The 19,830-nt window shown below is 42.9% G+C and overlaps 1 protein-coding gene across 2 annotated transcripts in view; it reads left to right on the top strand.

Annotated features, from left to right (window-relative positions):
• Positions 1-19,185, top strand: part of LOC149190770 (uncharacterized) — a 166,032-nt gene extending 146,847 nt beyond the window's left edge. For both annotated transcript variants that reach the window (XM_089412265.1, XM_089412266.1), the window contains exons 7-8: positions 18,625-18,725; positions 18,858-19,185. In XM_089412265.1, the coding sequence (XP_089268391.1) occupies positions 18,625-18,725; positions 18,858-18,986 (230 nt within the window). In that variant the 3' untranslated portion in view covers positions 18,987-19,185. The remainder of the gene's footprint in view (positions 1-18,624; positions 18,726-18,857) is intronic.
• Positions 19,186-19,830: the final 645 nt, after the last annotated feature.

A 19,830-nucleotide genomic window follows, 5' to 3' on the forward strand; every position in this document is an offset into this window, starting at 1 on the left:
TGTTGTCGAACGTCGCAACCGTACGGTTGTTGAAATGGCTCGTTCCATGTTACAACACAGGAATGTTCCGAACAAATTTTGGGCTAAAGCAATGTTTACTGCTGTCTATCTTCTTAACCGATCACCTACTCAGGCTGTTAAGGGGAAGACTCCAGAAGAGGTTTGGTCTGGTCGTAAGCCTAAGATTAGTCACCTCAAAGTGTTTGGCTCAGTTGCATATGTTTGGATTCCAGCTGCTAAGCGCTCTAAGTTGGATTCCAAAAGCCAGAAACTCATGATGACAGGGTACAGTGATCACCACAAGGCCTATAGGCTAATCGATATAGACATTGGTCGTCTTAGCTTCAGTCGGGACGTAGTATTTGATGAAGACAGAGGGTTCTTTCAGTCTCCTCCTTCTGAGCAGTGTTCTGAGGATCAGCCTCACAGTGTTCTTCTTCCGTTAGGTCCACCTGATGGGAGGGATGATGCAGCATCAGTATTTGATGATGCACTACCTGAGCTTCCTCCGGAAAATAACCCTCCTCTTGCTGCTCCTATTGTTCCTGAGCCTCCTCCACCTCCTGAGATTGGTTCCTCTACTTTCCGGCCTAAATGGTGGGCTAAAACTATTGGTGATCTCCGGGATAATGAGCTCCTTGAAGGTAGAACTTCCAGAAATAAGAGCAAACAATAGTCTATATTAAATTTTGCTCTTATGGCTAACCTACACAGTATTTTTGAGCCTCAAACCTATTCAGAGGCTAAGGGTACACTTGAGTGGGAACAGTTTATGGAAGCTGAATTCCAAAGTCTTCAGAAGAATTACATTTGGACCCTTTCTGATCTTTCTGTAGGGAAAAAGCCCATTAGCTGCAAATGGGTGTATAAAGTGAAATACAAAGCTGACGGAACCCTAGACAAGTATAAGGCTCGCCTTGTTGCTCGAGGGTTCTCATAGAAGGAAGGCATAGACTATGAGGAGACCTTTGCTCCTATAGCCAAGATGAGTACCATACGGCTTGTCCTTGCCTTAGCAGCTCAGTTCAATTGGAAAGTCCATCAGATGGATGTAAAAGGTGCTTTTTTGAATGGTGACTTACAGGAAGAAGTCTACATGACACAGCCTCCAGGATTCAAGGTTACCAGTCAAGAACAGAAAGTCTGTAGATTAGTAAAAGCACTCTATGGTCTGAAACAAGCCCCTCGGTCTTGGTACATGAAAATTGACAAGTACCTAACAGATCATGGCTTTCAGCAGAGTCCATCTCATGCAAACCTGTATATCAAACATACTGGTGATGATATTTTGTTTGTGGTTGTCTATGTGGATGATCTTATCATTACTGGCAGTTCAGCACATTTGATCCATGGGATCAAACAGGATTTGTGCAACACTTTTGATATGACAGATTTGGGACTTCTTCATTACTGTTTAGGGGTGGAAGTTTGGCAGACTGAGAACAACATCTTTCTCTCTCAGTCCAAGTATGCCAGAAATCTTGTGGACAGGTTCAGAATGCAGGATTGCAAACCTGCCACGACTCCTATGGAACCAGGGCTCAAACTTTCAGCTCAGTCATCCTCACCACTTGTGGATGAAACTTTATTCAGGCAGTTAGTGGGCAGCCTCATCTACCTTACTGCCACTCGACCTGATATCAGTTTTGCAGTGAGCTACATTTCACGCTTCATGTCAGCTCCTAAGGCTGATCATTGGATAGCAGCAAAGCGTGTGCTGCGTTATGTAAGAGGCACTCCTGATTATGGACTTCTGTACACTCGGAGTTCAGATCCTACACTCAGTGGTTACACAGATTCAGACTGGGCTGGTTCGGTTGATGACCGTAAATCTACAACTGGGTATGTGTTTAGTCTGGGATCCGGCGCTGTCACATGGACTAGTAAGAAGCAGCAGGTAGTGGCTCTCTCCTCGACAGAAGCAGAGTATCGAGGAGCAGTTAAGGCATCTTGTGAGGCAGTTTGGCTTCAACGTATGCTTGCGGATATGCATGTTTCCCAGGCAGGTCCTACTCCCTTGTTCTGTGATAATCAGGGAGTGCTCAAACTCGCCAAGAATCCAGTCTTCCATGAACGAACAAAGCATGTGGAAACCCATTGTCACTACATTCGACAACTTGTTGAAGACGGATCCATTCAGTTGCTGTATGTTCCCACAACAGAGCAGCCAGCAGACATCTTCACCAAGCCTCTTGGTCCTGATAAGTTTGTAAAATTCAGAGGGTCTATAGGTGTTGTAAATAGATTGAGCATTAAGGGAGGGTATTAGAATAATGCTATTTTAGTGTTTAATGCTCATCTGTGATTGTAATTAGCAGTTTCTTGTTAGAAACTTGCTGTTTCTATATTCTTAGTAGAAACTTGCTGTTTCTACTTTCTTAGTAGAAACTTGTTGTTTCTGTAAATACAGTTGTATTATTTATTGAGCTTCACTGCTCATTGTAAATCAATTCAATCCATTCATTGATTATTCCGTATCGGTACCTGTGCTGACGCTTGGCCTGTTGCCTCACATCCCTGCACTGTTGTTTCCTGCACTGCTTCCCATGACACTGCCACTGCCACTGCTGCACCTGTACTGTAGCTCCCTCTCAACATGCTGCATCATGCTACCCATAGCACTGCCACTGCTAACTGCTGCACTGCAACTCCTGACACTTATCCATTTCTGCTACTGAAATGGATTCTTTACCATCCCCATCTTCTCCCTGAAATAAACAAACTTTGTTCTTCCTAGAGCCTTGGTGAGGATGTCTGCCACCTGTTCTCCTGTAGGAGTGTATCTCAATTGTATTGCCCCTCATTGGACATAGTCTCTGACAAAGTGACACTTGATATCAATGTGCTTCGACCGATCATGAAATATTGGATTCTCAGAGAGCTTGATGCAACTCTGATTATCACACATGATCTTGGTTGCTTCCATCCTTCTCTTGAATAGATTCACAAGCAATTTCCTAAGCCATATGGCTTCGCACGAAGCTGTGCTAACTGCCATATTTTGCTTCAGCTGAGCTCAGAGCCACGGATTTCTGTTTCCTATTGCACCAAGAGGTCATTGCTGATCCAATGTTGAAACAGTACCCAATTGTACTTTTCCGATCTACTAAACTTCCAACCCAATCTGCGTTAGTGAACCCACTCAGCCTGATGTCATTGCTTCTGGTGTACAATAGTCCATGCTTGATTGTTCCTTGTATATACTTGAGAACATGTTTGGCTGCTGCCTAGTGCGCCCTCTTGGGTTCCACCATGAATTGACTGAGGGTATTGACATCGTAACAAATGTCTGGCCTGGTATTGACCAGATACATCAGGGACCCTATAAGCTGTCTATACAAGGTGGGATCAACGTCTTCATCTTTTGATGCATCAGTCTTCTTCTAGTTGGTGATCATTGGAGTAGCCATAGGTCTACAGTCTTGCACCCTGAATCTCTTCAAGATTTTTGTAGCATATTTCCCTTGTCGAAGGAAGATCTCACCCTTCTGCTACCAAACTTTCGACCCTAGGAAATAATGCATCTGTCCCAAATCCTTCATGTCGAATTCTATGGCTAGGTTCTTCTTGTAGTCTTTGATGAGCCTGGATGATCCTGTCAGGAAGAGATCATTCACATATAACACTAAGATTAGAGGCTCATTCTCTACAACCAAATAGTAGAGATTAGGGTCTGCCTCACTCTGGACGAACCCCATCTTTTGCAAGTAGCCATCAATTCGACCGTACCATGCCCTAGGTGCCTGTTTAAGTCCATACAAGGCTTTCTTTTCATACTTGAGATTTCTTCTCATGTGTCTCAAAACCTTCTTGCTGTTCAATGTATACTTCCTCTTCTATTACCACGTTCAAGAATGCCGTCTTGACATCCATCTGATGAATCTTCCACCCCATCTGTGCTGCAAGAGATATCACGGTTCTAATAGAAGTATACCTAGCCACTAGGGCGAAGGTTTCTTCGTAGTCTATCCCTTCCTTCTAAGCATAGCCCTTAGCCACAAACTTGGCATTGTATTTCTCCACATTGCCATCTGCAGCATATTTGACCTTGTAGGTCTATCGCAAACCTACCACTGATCTGTCCTGAGGCCTAGGTACCACTTCCTAGACATCATTGACCATTATAGAGCTGTATTCCTCCACCATAGCATCCACCCATACTTGATGCTGAACGACCTCCTGAAAACTAGAAGGTTCCCCAACCTGAGCTACTAAGGCCTGGTATCTGTCTGGCTGTCTTCGCTCCCTTTTACTATTCCTGGGTGCACCAATGAAGTCTTTTGCATCCCGTAGAATCTGTCGGAGTTCCCGACTCGTTCTTCCACTGGTAGTAGGCACATCTATCAACTCTTCCTCTTCCTGAGATTCCTCCTGTTCTGAAGCTTTGTCTTCAGGAGAATTTCTGGTACTAGTTTCTGCTGGTTGAAGTGGTTTGACCAACGGCTCGTCTTTCGACTGCTCCGATCTTTGGCTCTCTCCGAAAACTGACCGTTGCTAGTCAAGAAATCGATCTGCCAAGAAATCAAACTGCTCAAGTGTCTCTCGTGTGTTCTCCCTCACCACATCAACCTCCTCTTATAATCCACTGTTGGAGCACCAACTGTTGGAATTCTTAAGTTTAACTAGTTACAAATTCTTCTTGTATTATCTGGTTTATTTCTTCCTACTTGTTTAATTACTTAACAAGTTATTTACCATGTAAATATTGAAAATAAACACAAGTATAGTATCAACATCTATAGATCATCAACTGAAAGAAAACAAGCACACAAGTGACACCGTTATTTTTGGACCAATGTCCCCGAAAAAACCCAATGCAGGAAAACCGGTGCAGCTATTCAGAGGGTTTTATTATTATGCAGTTTTCAGAATACAACTAGGGTGCTAGAAATGGCTCACCCAATAGAGAATGCCCTCAGCAGTAGTACCTCTCCTCGGAGACAGATATTCCGGCTGATTAATTACCAGATGAACAATCCCACAACAACAATTGCAGCTCCCACTGCTCTGCGTCACTCTGATAGGGACTGCGTCACCCTACCCGGCTCACCAACACCCAGTCTGTCCCACGAAATCCTTCTAGCGCTACCTCTTGGCCCTGTGTCAGCTCTACTAGCCTCTGCATCAGCTTCTGGAGCTTTTGCGTCAGCCCCTAGACCCTCCGTGTCTCACACACTAGCCTCTCCTGGCTTTGCACAACTCCTGGCTGCCTCTGCATAGCACTTAGCTGCCTCTCCGTCAACTTCTCTGGGCTCTACGCTGTCTCTCTGGTACCAACTCTGCCTCTGTGCTATGTATTCACTGCCCCTCGTCGCTGATCACTGATTCTCTCTCTCTTAGCAAACCCCGCTCTAGAGAATAGAATGAATGATCACCCTGGTGTGTTCTCCAACTGACCCTCAAACCTCTTGTTATACTTTTCTCGTTGGTCCATCAACGGCCGAGATAAAATCTCTAATCAACGGCTAAGATTAGATTTGGCTTGATCCATGACTTTTGGAACCTTTTAACTCTGTTTTATATTAACACCCATTAATATTTTATTTTTCCTAAGTTTAGACTTAGGAACTCCATTAAAAATATTAACTATTTTAATATCTCCCAAACTAGTTAGAATCTGCCCAAACCATTTCTGGGTCTTGGAGATCTTATGTGCTTTAGCCTCTCCACCAATTTTCATGGCTAAAGCACATCCGATTCTACCTCAAATCAACACTCCCTCTTAGCAAGGACTGTGCTCTAGTAATACTCCACACTGCGCATCACCCTAATTATCCAACATTGGTCCCTGTGCTGAGGCTAGGCCTATCGACCCAACATCTTCTGCACTGCTGCATCCTGTACTATTGCCCATGGCCCTCCCACTGCCACTGCTGCATCTGTACGACCGATCCCTCTGCATCTGTGCTGTTGCTGGTCCATCCTCCCAGCACTGCATCTGTGCTACTGCTGGTCCATCCTTCCAGCTCTGCATCTGTGTTGCCGCTGGTCCATCCTCCTAGCACTACATCTGCACTGCATCCCCTCTCATCATGCTGCATCATGCTTCCTATAGTACTGTCACTGCTAATTGCTGCACTGCAACTCAGTGACCGAGAAGTAAGTAACTGAACCACCCAACTCTGACATTCCTGTCAGGCTAGAGACACTCTTGATGATTAAGCTCCCTCTGCCACTAACAAATGCTCCCTCTACTGACCTCTGCGCTGCTGCAACAACTCCCTGCTTCTCGCACCATTGCACACCATTCTGTGCCATTCTGTACTAGTGCAACACTCCCGTGCCTCTTACACCGTTGCAGCCTGCTGTCCCGGGACTCCTGCACTGTAGCACTCTCTGCCGCTCCATCTGCATCCGTCTCTACCGACATCCGCCAGTCCTGCTACTCCTATTCAGGGCTCTTGTAGCAAGGTATAATCCAAGAGATTAGGTACCTCAAGGATCTTGCCCCTCATCGCCTGTAGTCCTCCTGACTACAGTTCGATGTCTCCCCACTTCTTCTCAAGTGGCACATGAGCACTCATGGCATAATCGTCCTCCTCCTCGACTTCTTTCTCCGCCCTCATTGGCGCTGCCTTGGTCTCGGAAGCCTCTCCCTTGGTTTTTCTTCCTAGGACACTAGTTCGCAAAATGACCCAGTTCCCCACAATTGAAGCACTTGACCTTGGAGAGGTCCTTTTTCTTTCTCTTCTCCTGCTTCCCCGCAGATGCTAGAGCCGCATCCTCTTCTTCCTCCTTCTTGATTCTGACCCCTTTGCCATTACTCCCATCCTTGGTCACCCGTTTGATCTCTTCTTGACAAAGAGCCGCCCATAGTTCCTCCCAATTTGGAAGGCTCGACCTGCCCAGTATGCTCTAGACAAATACCTCCCAATCCTCTGAGACTGCGTTCAATGCGGTCCTCACCATCAATTCCTGATCCGGCGTGGCCCCTATGGAAGTTAGCTGGTCATGGATCTCCTTCAATTGACCGAGGAAGACATCTATCTACTCTCCCTTCTGCATTTGGTATGACCACAACTGATTTTCAAGTAACATCTTCCTCTGCACGGAAGTATGTTGGTACAATTTCTTCAGGGCCTCTCACATCTCATTTGCCGTATCCTTTTCGGCAATAAGCGACACCACGTGATCCTTGACCCCATCAAGGATGATGCACTTCGCCCTGGCCATTGCTCCCTCGTACTTCTCATTTTCAACTGGGTCAACTGGGATTGCTATTGTTTTCAAGGCGAAGTCCTTGATGCGATATCTGTCTAGAATGGACAAGATCCTGGCCTTTCAGACCACGAAGTTGGATGCTCCGTCCAACCTATCCTGATCTCTTAGTCCATTCACGTCCATTATGCTGCTCTTCTTTCGAGTCTCGACTCCTGTTGAATCTCTCAACTTCCTGTCTGGAAGTTCTCGGTTCGATTCCCTCTAAGTCTCAATTTCCCTTCTGGAAATCCCTCCTCCTTGGTCTTGCCCTGTTAGGTACTGTTCTGACCACAGTACCCCACCAAGTTCTCTTTGCAAATTACTCGCAGCCTCCTATACCCCAACAACTAAAGGATTGAGCCACTTGGCTCTGTGCAATCCCGACACCGACAAATTAGCTCCCCTAGCCAACTGCGTCAGCCCTCGTGGCCTCTTCGTGGCTCTACGTGAGTTTGATTCTGCCTCCCTTAGCCTCTGTGCTGCCTTTCTCTGGCCCAAAATGATGACGCAGCCCCTTCTGCGTCACTCCTTCCTCTGTCGCCTTCTGCAAGGATCAACTTTGTTACTCGGGACAACTGAATCTACTGCAAATGCTCTGCTCGGCTGATGCCTTCAGTTACCCTGTGATCTGCAACCACTCTCTGATACCATGTTTGAATTTCTAAGTTTAACCTGTTAGAAATTCTTCCTGTATTATCTGGTTTATTTCTTCCTACTTGTTTAATTACTTAACAAGTTATTTACCATGTAAATACTGAAAATAAACACAAGTACAATATCAACATCTACAGATCATCAACTAAAAGAAAACAAGCACACAAGTGACATCGTTATTTTTGGACCAATGTCCTCGGAAAAACCCAATGCGGGAAAACCAGTGCAACTATTCAGAGGGTTTTATTATTATGCAGTTTTCAGAATACAACTAGGGTGCCAGAAATGGCTCACCCAACAGAGAATGCCCTCGACAGTAGTACCTCTCCTCGGAGATAGATATTCCGGCTGATTAATCACCGGATGAACAATCCCACAACAACAATTGTAGCTCCTACTGCTCTCCTCTTGGCCCTGTGTCAACTCTGCTAGCCTCTGTGTCAGCTTCTGGAGCTTCTGCGTCAGCCCCTAGACCCTCTGCGTCTCACACGCTGGCCTCTCCTGGCTCTGCACAACTCTTGGCTGCCTCTGCGTAGCACCCAACTGCCTCTGCGTCAACCTCTCCAGGCTCTGCACTGTCTCTCTAGTACCAACTCTGCCTCTCTGCTATGTATTCACTGCCCCTCGCTGTTGATCACTGATTCTATCTCTCTTAGCAAACCCCGCTCTGGAAAATAGAATGAATGATCACTTTGTTGTGTTCTCCAACTGACCCTCAAGCCTCCTCTTACACTTTTCTCGTTGGTCCATCAACGACCAAAATAAAATCTCTAACCAACGGCTAAGATTAGATTTGGCTTGATCCATGACTTTTGGAACCTTCTAACTCAGTTTTATATTAATACCTATTAATATTTTATTTTTCCTAAGTTGAGACTTAGGAACTCCATTAAAAATATTAATTATTTTAATATCTCCCAAACCAGTTAGAATCCGCCCAAACCATTTCTGGGTCTTGGAGATCTTATGTGCTTTAGTCTCTCCACCAATTTTCATGGCTAGAGCACATCCGATGCTACCTCAAATCAACACCAACGACTAAGATTAAAATATAATCGATGGCTAGGATCATTTATGGATTGATCCGTGTGAGTTTCTAGACTATTCTCACCTTATCTCAATTAATACTGATTAATTAACCATATTCCCTAAGTTTAAACCTAGGAAATATTTAAAAATTGGTTGATAATCTAATTGAGACACTTTTAGGCGGAATTTCTAGAAACGATTTATGCGTTTTGGAGATCTCATGTATTCTAGCCTCTCCACCAAATTTCGTGGCTAGAACACATCCGATGCTAGAAAAACTAACACTCCCTCAATCACTGTTGCTCTAGCTCGAGCTCTTCTTCCTGTTGAATCACTGCAATGGATAGGTCAATCTGCCCAAGGAACTCACTCTCCCTCTTGTTCGATGTGTCTCGAGTGTGTCTATCTCCATCCCCGTCATCCTGCTCTTATAATTTCTCGTTGGAGCACCAACAACCATGATTAAATCATTATCAACAACTAAGATCATCTCTAACTCGATCCATGTGAGAGTCTTGAGCTTTCTTAACTTTCCTTAAATAATTCCTATTAATTAACCAATTTTCCTAAATTAGACTTGGGAAAAATTTAAATGATGGTTAATTAATTTAATTAAGGCGTTTCACAAACTTATCTTGTGAAACCTTTTATGGGTTTTGAAGATCTAGTGTTCCTTAGCGTCTTATACACAAACCGAGACTAAAACACTTGTTCAATGCTACGAAAACTGACATCCTTAGTCATCCAGATGTCGAAGACTTAGTAAATTATTTTATAAGATATTACAAAATAATTTTAAATTGCTGATAAGGGGGTCAACTTGGACACATTTCCACAATTTAGCTCAAGATTCCCTTTGCTCATGGTCCATAATGGTCAATAGTCAAAATAGTAAACAATAGTAGCTCAACATCCACTTGGTCAACCTTGAAAATTTTGACTTGGTCCCTTGGAGGAGAAATTCATCTTCTAACAGGTACTTTCTTGGTCTATTGCTCAACTAACTAGTCGACCGGGTCTTCAACAGTTAGTTAGACCCTCTAATGACTAGTTGACTTTACCAATAGTTATTTTTGAGCTGACTTTTCCCTTTAGTAATTTGAATCAGCCACATGGAAGCCAGATCTCCAACGCCCTTGACTTTCTAACAATTATGGCCAAGCAAACATGGCCTATATGGCCCAACAAATTTCGGCTTTCATGGCCCAATAAACTACGATTGGTCTTCACGCCCTGCTTGCTGCCCTGAAATTGACCTGTTGCTGCGCTGTTTGCTGACACGTGCTTCTTGTTGTAGAAAAATAAGGTGTTCTGTTGTAGCCCCAACCTGGTTTCAATTTTTTTTGCATAAGGTTTAATACCCACAACCCATTTCACATGGCTGATATAAACTCAAATAGAAATACCAATTAAAACACAGGAGCTACCTCTAATTTTGTTTTCCTTTCACTTTATTGCTGATAAGATAAATGAGACAAGCATTCACGCATAAAATAATACACTTATATTTGGGCAACTTTGACCCTAAAAAAACCCACAAGGGGAATACTAATGATAAGGAGATTTTTATTTTGCTTTTCTCTGAGAATAATTAACAGCATTACAAACACAACTAGGGTACTTATCTCTTCCCTGTTGCTTCTTGAAACTTGAGCCACAATTCTGGAAAATCTTGTCTCTGCACAGGACCTCTAATTCTCTTGGATTTTGGACCACAATCCGACTTTCCTTGCTTAGAAAATCGACCTCTGTTCAGCAAAATTTCTCTACAAATTTTGCTTCCAAGGTAGTGTGTAGTCAGACTGCCACTTTTGACCTCGAACTGTGAGCTATCAGCCCTGGCAGATATCCTTGATTTGTGGGCCTGGGTAGCAGAGTTTTGGTTCTGGAAATGTGTGCAAATGTCAACACTTGGTCTCCCCGAATTTAGCTTGACAAAAAATATGCTGGAGATGATCGTTCTGATCCTCTCGGTCTCTGTGCCAGCTCCTTATTTCTCCTTGGACTGCATGCTACATTTTTTCCTGAGAATTCGGGCTTGTAAGTTCTCCTGCAAAATAGCTCTCACAGCCTCTGTTCTCTCCTCCTCCTAGCTCCTCTTCTCCAATTTTTCACATGAAGAATAATAGAGCTCACCTTGCCTTTTTCCCTTTTTAGTTCCTCATATTGAGGAGAAACCCTAGCCCTTTTGATCAATGGCTGAAATTAGATCTTAGCCTTCTAGATCAATGGTGGAGATATTTTCCTCACTTGACCCCCTTTTTATGTGCCCCCCCTCATTAATGAGTCTCCCTAGTCACTTTATAACTTTAAGTTGTACCTTGTACCTTTTTCACATAAGTCACTTTAAAAACATAAAGTGACTTTAATAACATAAAGTACATAGTACTAAAGTACCTCATAAAGTGACTTTAAGTCACATGACTTTAATAACTCGTAAAGTCACTTACTAAAAATGTGTTTTAAAGTGACAAGTAAGGGTAGACCAAGTGGCTGAGGTGAGCTGTTAACTCCCTCACCACCTAGGTTCGATTCCCAGAAATGATATGCTTAGCTTGTATTGATTAGGCTCAAGGAATAGGTGGCCCTAGGGAGTTTTCACTCCATCCGTGGTCAATAGGGGATGTCTTGGCTCTTGCTTAGTCATTGGGTCATTACTGTTAAAAAAAAATGTTTTAATGTGTTTTCATGGGCAAAAAGGCTAAAGCGCTAGGAAACGCCTCCCGATACCTTTTCTCAACAGTTGTCAATTCTTCCTACTGATTTTTTGTTGAATACCCAGTCTATAGTGCCAATCGAACGACCTCTCAAACAACGTATTTCCCTTTTATACTTTCTGACCTAATCTCCAAAGTGATGGAGGGCTAAGATTGCACCTCCACACTTGAGATCAACGGTCATGATATAATCTTTCATTGACCTCCTAACTTCATAAAAAAATTGGCCAATAAAAAAGTTTAAATTATTGATTCTAAGCCTAAGGTCGAAACTTAGGAAATATTTAATTAATTCTGTTGTGAGAGAATTTTGGTGATTCACTACATGTCATGGCACTTGACCAATGAAAAATAACCTTCCAAGCTACATTTTCAACAATCTCCATTGGTAACACGTAGATAATTACTTTGCATATAACTTCGAGGGTATCGAAACAATACTCCATCATTTTTGCCCTTGTCCATGCATAGGGTGTCATGATTTGGGTTGACATTTGCTTAGCTCAGTTCTAGCATGCACCAGTAGTCAATTGTTGTCTATAAACTTATTCTAAATGCAAGTTCTAGGACCTAGTGTTTGAGCATGTAACACATGTTGGCTATTCATTTGTTATGTGTAATTAGGGAGTGTAGGCTAGCGTGAGAACTATGATTTTTATTATTAGTAATAACACCGCAATTTTGAAATGATTGATGGTAACAACTCCATATAATGATGTTTTTAAAAGCATATTAGTTTATTCTTTAACTTATGTTTGGTATTTCAAGGGTGGTAGGTGCAAAGGGTATTGTAGTCAATTCGGATGGAAATCATGAAACAAGTTTTTCATAGGGATCAGGGGAGCTATTAGTAATCACGCTGAGGCTTTTTCTCTCTATCTAGGTCTTCAGATTCTATGCTCAAGAAGAGTCAAGAATATTTTGATAATAGGCAACTTGACAATCATTATTAGACATATTCAAGCCCAATCAACCCCTAGGGATTGTATCCTAGAAAGGCTTATCCTTAGAACACAAAGAGAAGCCAGGAGTTTTGAAATGATGGAACTCTTTCATTTGCTAAGGGCATTCAATATCCAAGCAGATAGATTGGCTAACAAGACCACTCTTTCTGGTGCTAGAACAACATAAACAAAAAGGGGGATAATTTTTCTATTGCGCATCCCATATAACTTATGTTATTAGCCATGGTTAGGGGAGAAACTCCATAGAGTAATGGAGATTGGATGTCGAGATAGGTGGCAGTATTCTGAAGGAATGTTGTATTTACAACCTTCAGTGCTCGAGTACCCTCAAACATACCTCACACAATGGTGGTGCAGGCTCATAAATGGCATATAATGTTTTGGGTAGACATAGGGGGATCATTCAAGTTCTTTGTTTGGATTCTTTCATTTGGAATGTGCTGGAAATAGAGGTGAATGTACATTCAAGGGACTCAACCCCCTTATTTGGCATACTTCTGTAGGGTTGCAGTGGTCTCTTATGAGTTGGTGCTTCAGGGGATTTGCTATGAATATTGGAGTCCAATCTTCTCGTTCTGTGGCTCGAGTCAGGTCTAGTTTGGTGTATTTTCAAGCTGTCTATGGAAAAGACTGGAGGGATTGGAGAATTGCTGGTCACAGCTGTTCTAGCCTCTGCTTATTGCGTGAGATGTCAGACTTGCGTTGAGCTCAGAGATGGAATGAGTGCCTCCTTGCAGATAACTACAGAGTCATTTCTCATTTGAATAACAAAATTGCTAACCAAAGTGAAGCTCAAAACTCCAAGCATGAATATTTACTAGATAGTGTGACTTGTTAGAGCAGACAAATTGAAATGCTTGAAACTGAGTGTGGCATGCTCTGTCAATTGGTTCTAGGTCTCAGTGGGAGTTCCCAGCCCTTTGTTTCTCATCCTAAGAGATCACTTGGGTCTCCCAGCTGTAGCCAAAGATGAAGAAGCCGTTTAAGAAACCCAAGGAGAATGGGAAATGGAACCCAAATACCAACAGCCATCAAACAAGGTTGCCCTCAGTGAGCATTTATTTTTCTATCCCAGGTTTATTAATGTTATGCAAGCTAGTTTTGATTTTAGGCTAGTTTCTTAGGATTTATGTTGATTTGGGGTAGCATCGGATGTGCTCTAGCCACAAAAATTGGTGGAGAGGCTAAAGCACATGAGATCTCCAATACCCAGAAATGGTTTGCGCAGAATCTAATCAGTTTGGGAGATATTAAAATAATTAATATTTTTAATGGAGTCCCTAAGTCTAAACTTAGGGAAAATAAAATATTAATGTGAATTAATATAAAACTATGTTAGAAGGGTCCAAAAGTCATGAATCAAGCCAGAGTTAATCATAGCCATTGATTAGGGACTTGATCTCGGCCGTTGAATTGTTAATGACAAAATTATAAGAGGGTTGATTAGGGACTTAATCTCGGCCGTTGAATTGTCAATGACAAAATTATAAGAGGAGGCTTGAGGGTCACTTGGAGAACACACCGAGTTGATCAAGAATTCGATTTTTTGGGGCAGGGTTTGCTGAGGAAATCGAAAGAGTGATCAGAGTTGCAGCTGAGGGGCAGTGAATACAAAAGTAGAGAGGCAGAGAGGGTACCGGGAGCATCAACGCAGAATCCCGGAGAGAGGGACGCATAGCCAACCAGAGGCCACGCAGAGGCAGCCAGGCGCTGTGCAATGCCTGAGGATAGCCAGCGTGGGTGACACAGAGGCTCTAGAGGCTGACACAGAGCCTCTAGAGGCTATAACACAAGGCTAATTGGGCTGACGCAGGGCCAGAGAGGCTGACGCAGTCCCTAGAGGCTGACGCTGGGGGATTTCGTGCGGTAGATTGGAGTTGAGAGCTGTGGGATTGTTCATCCAGGGTTTTAGCCGGAATATCTGTCTCCGACTGAGAGGTACTACTGCCGAGGGAATTCTCTGTTGGGTGAGCCATTTTTGGCACCTAGATTGTATTCTGAAACTGCTTAATAATAAAACCCTCAGATCGCTGCACCAGTTTTCCCGCATTGGGTTTTTCCTGGGACATTAGTCCAAAAAAAACGGTGTCACTTGTGTGCTTGTTTTTTCCTTCGGTTGATGATCTGTATGTGTTGAGAATGTACTTGTATTTATTTTCAGTATTTACATGGTAATTAGCTTGTTAATTAACAGAACAAGTAGGCAGAAATAAATCGGAAAGTACATGAAGGATTTGTAATAGATAGACTTGGAAATTCCAACATGGTATCAGAGGGTGGTTGTAGATCACAGGAGAACTAAGGGCATCAACTGAGCAGAACAGTAGCAGCAGAAACAACTGTCCTGAGCGACAAAAGCTCTTCCTTGCGAAGAAGTAGCAAGGAAGGGGTGACGCAGTGCCTGCGTCATCGAGTTTGAGCTGAGAGGAGGATCAACAGTGGCAGAAAGGAGTGGACCTGACTTACGCAGTGCCAGATCATCTTACTCAGTCAAGAAGGATTGACGCCCGTGGCTAGGAGGTGCGGATTTTGCTGGTGTCAGGATTGCGCAGAGCCTAGAGGCTCTAACCTTTAGTTTGCTAGAGCATAGGAGGCTGTGGGTAAGTTGCGGAGTGAAGCTGGTGGGGTACTGTGGTCAGAATAGTACCTAACAGGGCAAGACCAAGGAGGAGGGAGTTGCTACCGAGGATTTCTAGCCAAGAAATTCGGATCAATGGTGCAACTGCTCTAACGATCGGAGTTGGGCCATCTCGACATTGGCAGAGGGGTTTCCAGGAGGGAAATCGAGGCTCAAAGGGAGTCACACCGAGAACTTGCAGGAGGGAAGTAGAGAGACTTGAAAGAGTCGAAAGAGGAGCAACAAAATGGCAGTGAACGGGGTAAGAGATCAGGATAGACTAGACAGATCCTCAAACTTCGTAGTCTGGAAGGCTAGGATCTTGTCCATTCTAGACAGGAATCGTCTCAAGCACTTCGCCTTGAAAACGATAGCGATCCCAGTTGACCCGGCTGAGAACGACAAGTACGAGGAGGCAATGGCAAGGGCCAAGAGCATCATCCTTGACGGGGTCAAGGACCATGTAGTACCACATATTGCCAAAAAGGAAACGACAAATGCGATGTGGGAGGCCCTGACGAAATTGTATCAGCATACTTCCGTGCAGAGGAAGATGCTACTAGAAAATTAGCTGCGGTCATACCAGATGCAGAAGGGAGAACAGATCGACACCTTCCTCGGTCGATTGAAGGAGATCCGGGATCAACTGACTTCCATAGGGGCCACGCTAGATCAGGAATTGATGGTGAGGATCGCATTGAATGCAGTCTCAGAGGATTGGGAGGTATTTGTCCAGAGCATATTGGCAGGTCGACCCTTCCAGATTGGGAGGAATTGTGGGCGGCTCTTCGCCAAGAAGAGATCAGAAAGCTAACCAGGCGGGAAGCAGCGGTAAGGGGGTCAGAATCAAGGAGGAGGAAGAGGAGGATGCTGCCTTAGCATCTGAGGGAAAGCAAGAGAAATGGAAGAAGAAGGACCTCTCCAAGGTTAAATGCTTCCATTGTGGGGAACTGGGTCACTATGCGAGCCAGTGCCTGAGGAAGAAAACCAAGGGAGAGGCTTATGAGACGAAGGCTGCGCTAACGATGGCGGAGAAAGAAGTGGAGACAAATGATGATTGTGCCATGAGCACTCATACGCCACTTGAGAGGAAGTGGGGAGACATCGAGCTGTGGTCAGACGGACTACAGGCGATGAGGGGCAGGTTCCTTGAGGTCCCCAACCTCTTGGATTATACCTTGTCACAGAAGCCTCGAAGAGGAGTAGCAGGACTGGCAGATGTTGGTAGAGACAGATGCGGATGAAGCGACAGAGGGAGCTACAGAGCTGGAGTCCCAGGACAGCATGAGGTAGCAGTGCGAGATGCATGGAGATTGTTGCAACAACGCAGAGGTCAGAGAGGGAGCACTTGCCAGCGACAGAGGGAGCTTCAACATCGGGATTGTTTTTAGCTTGACGGAGATGTCAGAGTTGGGAGATCAGTTACTTACTTCTCAGTAACTGAGCTGCAGTGCAGCAGTTAGCAGTGGCAGTGCTATGGGCAACACGATGCAGCATGATGAGAGGGAGTTGCCGTACGGATGCAGCAGTGGCAGTGGCAGGGCCATGCGTAGTAGTACATGATGCAGCAGTGTAGATGATGGGTAGCAGGCCTAGCATCAGCACAGGGATCGATGACGGTTGATCAGGGTGATGCTTAGTGAGGAGTATTACTAGAGCACAATCCTCGCTAAGAGGGAGTGTTGATTTGGGGTAGCATCGGATGTGCTCTAGCCACGAAAATTGGTGGAGGCTAAAGCACATGAGATCTCCAATACCCATAAATGGTTTGGGCAAAATCTAACCAGTTTGGGAGATATTAAAATAATTAATATTTTTAATGGAGTCCCCAAGTCTAAACTTAGGAAAAATAAAATATTAATGTGAATTAATATAAAATTGTGTTAGAAGGGTCCAAAAGTTATGGATCAAGCCAAAGTTAATCTTAGCCGTTGATTAGGGACTTAATCTCAGCCGTTGAATTGTCAATGAGAAAAGTATAAGAGGAGGCTTGAGGGTCACTTGGAGAACACACCGAGTTGATCAAGAATTCAATTTTTTAGGGCAAGGCTTGCTGAGGAAATCGATGGAGTGATCAGAGTTGCACCTAAGGGGCAGTGAATAGAAATGTAGAGAGGCAGAGAGGGTACCGGGAGCATCAGCGCAGAAGTCGAGAGAGAGAGACGCAGAGGCATCCAGGAGCTGCGCAGTGCCTAAGGAGAGCCAGCGTGGGTGGCGTAGAGGCTCCAGAGGTTGACACGGGGCTAGTTGGGCTGATGCTGGGCCAGAGAGGCTGACGCAGTCCCTAGAGGTTGACACTGGGTGATTTCGTGGCGGAGATTGGAGCTGAGAGTTGTGGGATTGTTCATCCGAGGTTTTAGCCGGAATATCTATCTCCTACTGAGAGGTACTACTGTTGAGGGCATTCTCTGTTGGGTGAGCCATTTCTGGCACCCAAATTATATTTTGAAACTGCTTAATAATAAAACCCTCAGATAGCTGCACCGGTTTTCATGCATTGGGTTTTTCCGGGGACATTAGTCCAAAAACAACAGTGTCACTTGTGTGCTTGTTTTTTCCTTCAGTTGATGATCTGTATGTGTTGGGCATGTACTTCTATTTATTTTCAGTATTTACATGGTAAATAAATTGTTAATTAATAGAACAAGTAGGCAGAAATAAATCAGAAAGTACATAAAGGATTTCTAACAGATAGACTTAGAAATTCCAACAATTTATACTAGCTGGTTTCTTTACTATATTTTCAAGGAAATCAGAATAGGCCAGAGTATAAGAAGCAATTTTGAATTTTTGAGACTTATTTTGAAACACTGGCTTCTGGAAAGCCCAATTTTGTTTGTGTTGTTCAATACAAACCATAACTGTTTCAGTAAAAAAAGTATAAAACTATGGAACTTTTGTTTACTATTTCATCTTACTTTGAATAAAGATACAGGGTTATACTAGAGAATAAATGCCTTTAGTGATCTCTTGCTTTATTTATACTTGTTTGAATGTGCAGCCCCGTTGACCATTTTGCTATCTTGAGGACATTAATATATTTCCATTCTATTTTATTTTAATGGAAATATAGTGCCTTTGTACAGTCTGGAGTTTCATTACATATTTATAGATTGCAGTCCGATCAGTATTAAAGGATCTGTTCTCCATGAAAGTTCTATAAGGCTCTCTATCATAAACATCTTAGAGCTCTCTTCAGATTGACTAGTTTTTATAGTCCACTTTTGGGTGATCTCAATGTATGCACATCCATTTATTAGTGAATAGTTTGTGATGCATGGTCCCAGCTATCTTATGATTAATTTTTATAGTAGTTCATGGTGCTCGACTACACTGTTGTTTCTATTCGCACTCTAGTCTTTCAATGGGTATTAGTCAAATTTATAATGAAAGAGACGCAAAATTTTGTTCTTCATTTATTCATTTCACATTTGTGAGACAGATGAAGCAGCATTGAAAGCATCTAGTTCAGGCAGAGAAAAAGGTGATGAAACTCAACAACGCAGGGGTAAAAGAAAGCGTAAACCAAAACTTCCTTTTGATGTAAGCTACAAATTTTATTGTCTCAATCAGGTCTTACATAAAAGTACGTTATTGTCTCGTATTTACTTGGTTTTGTTTGAATATTTACTTTGGACCTTGATATGTCTGATCTCTTCTGCCTTCCATGTTTAGGAAGAAGTGCCATTTTCCATCAGGTCTCTACGGAGGATGCGTCGATTGAGAATCATGCGCCATCTTGGTCTTGTTGCTCCTCCTGGTTCTCCTTTTATTCTTAATCCTTCTGTTAGAACTATTGTTTAAATACATGGTAGATTTTTCTGTGTTTGATGCTAGGCATGTTATTTCTAGTTTGCTCCTATGCATGCCTTTTCTTGTGATGAAAACATGTAAATGCATAAGCAAGTACTCAATGAAGGTGAGAAAAAATTCTCAGAAAATATTAATGTAACTTGAATTTTTGATATAAAAATAAATATCATAATTGGGGTTTCTCTAAAAAGTCTTGTGATTTATTACAGGTAACAAATTACACTAAAGATACGGTTTTTCCAGATACCTTTAGCCTTGGCATTTCCGTTCTATGTCTGTTTACTTCGTATAAGGATGGGTAGTGACAAATATTCTGTTATTGCTCTAAATAACTTTTCTCTGGTTTTAGATGTCCTAGCTTTCTTGATTTGTGGGATGATTGCTTTGATTAGTTCTCAGATAAAATAGATCTGACAATTCTCATATTAGTACTATAGCCCTGTTTTCTGAATGTTTCGGTATGAGCACAATAATGTTGACTTTCCATGGGTATGTTTGCCTTACAGATTATGACATCTTTCATAACATTGGTTAGAAGTGTTGGATGTTTATAGGGATGCTTTTTTAAATTAGATACACTCTCAAGTAAAAGTGGTTCTATTATTTTCTATAGGAGTTATTTTGTTCATTATTTGTGAGACTCGATTGCACAACATTGGTATTGAACTATAATTGAGCTGTAGTAATGAAGTCTTTTTTCCTTTATACTGTTAGTTGTTATTAATATCCAAGGTTGTCTTAATAGTAAATACTGAAGTATTTTGTTCATTGACATGCCATCTTGTTAGTTCCCTATACTATACCATTTTATTTGATCTGTTGGGTACTGTTACCA

Source organism: Pinus tabuliformis, chromosome 3_1 (assembly GCF_031772625.1).
Source record: "Pinus tabuliformis cultivar Carrire ecotype Pingquan chromosome 3_1, CPIR1, whole genome shotgun sequence".
NCBI classification, from domain to species: Eukaryota; Viridiplantae; Streptophyta; class Pinopsida; order Pinales; family Pinaceae; genus Pinus; species Pinus tabuliformis.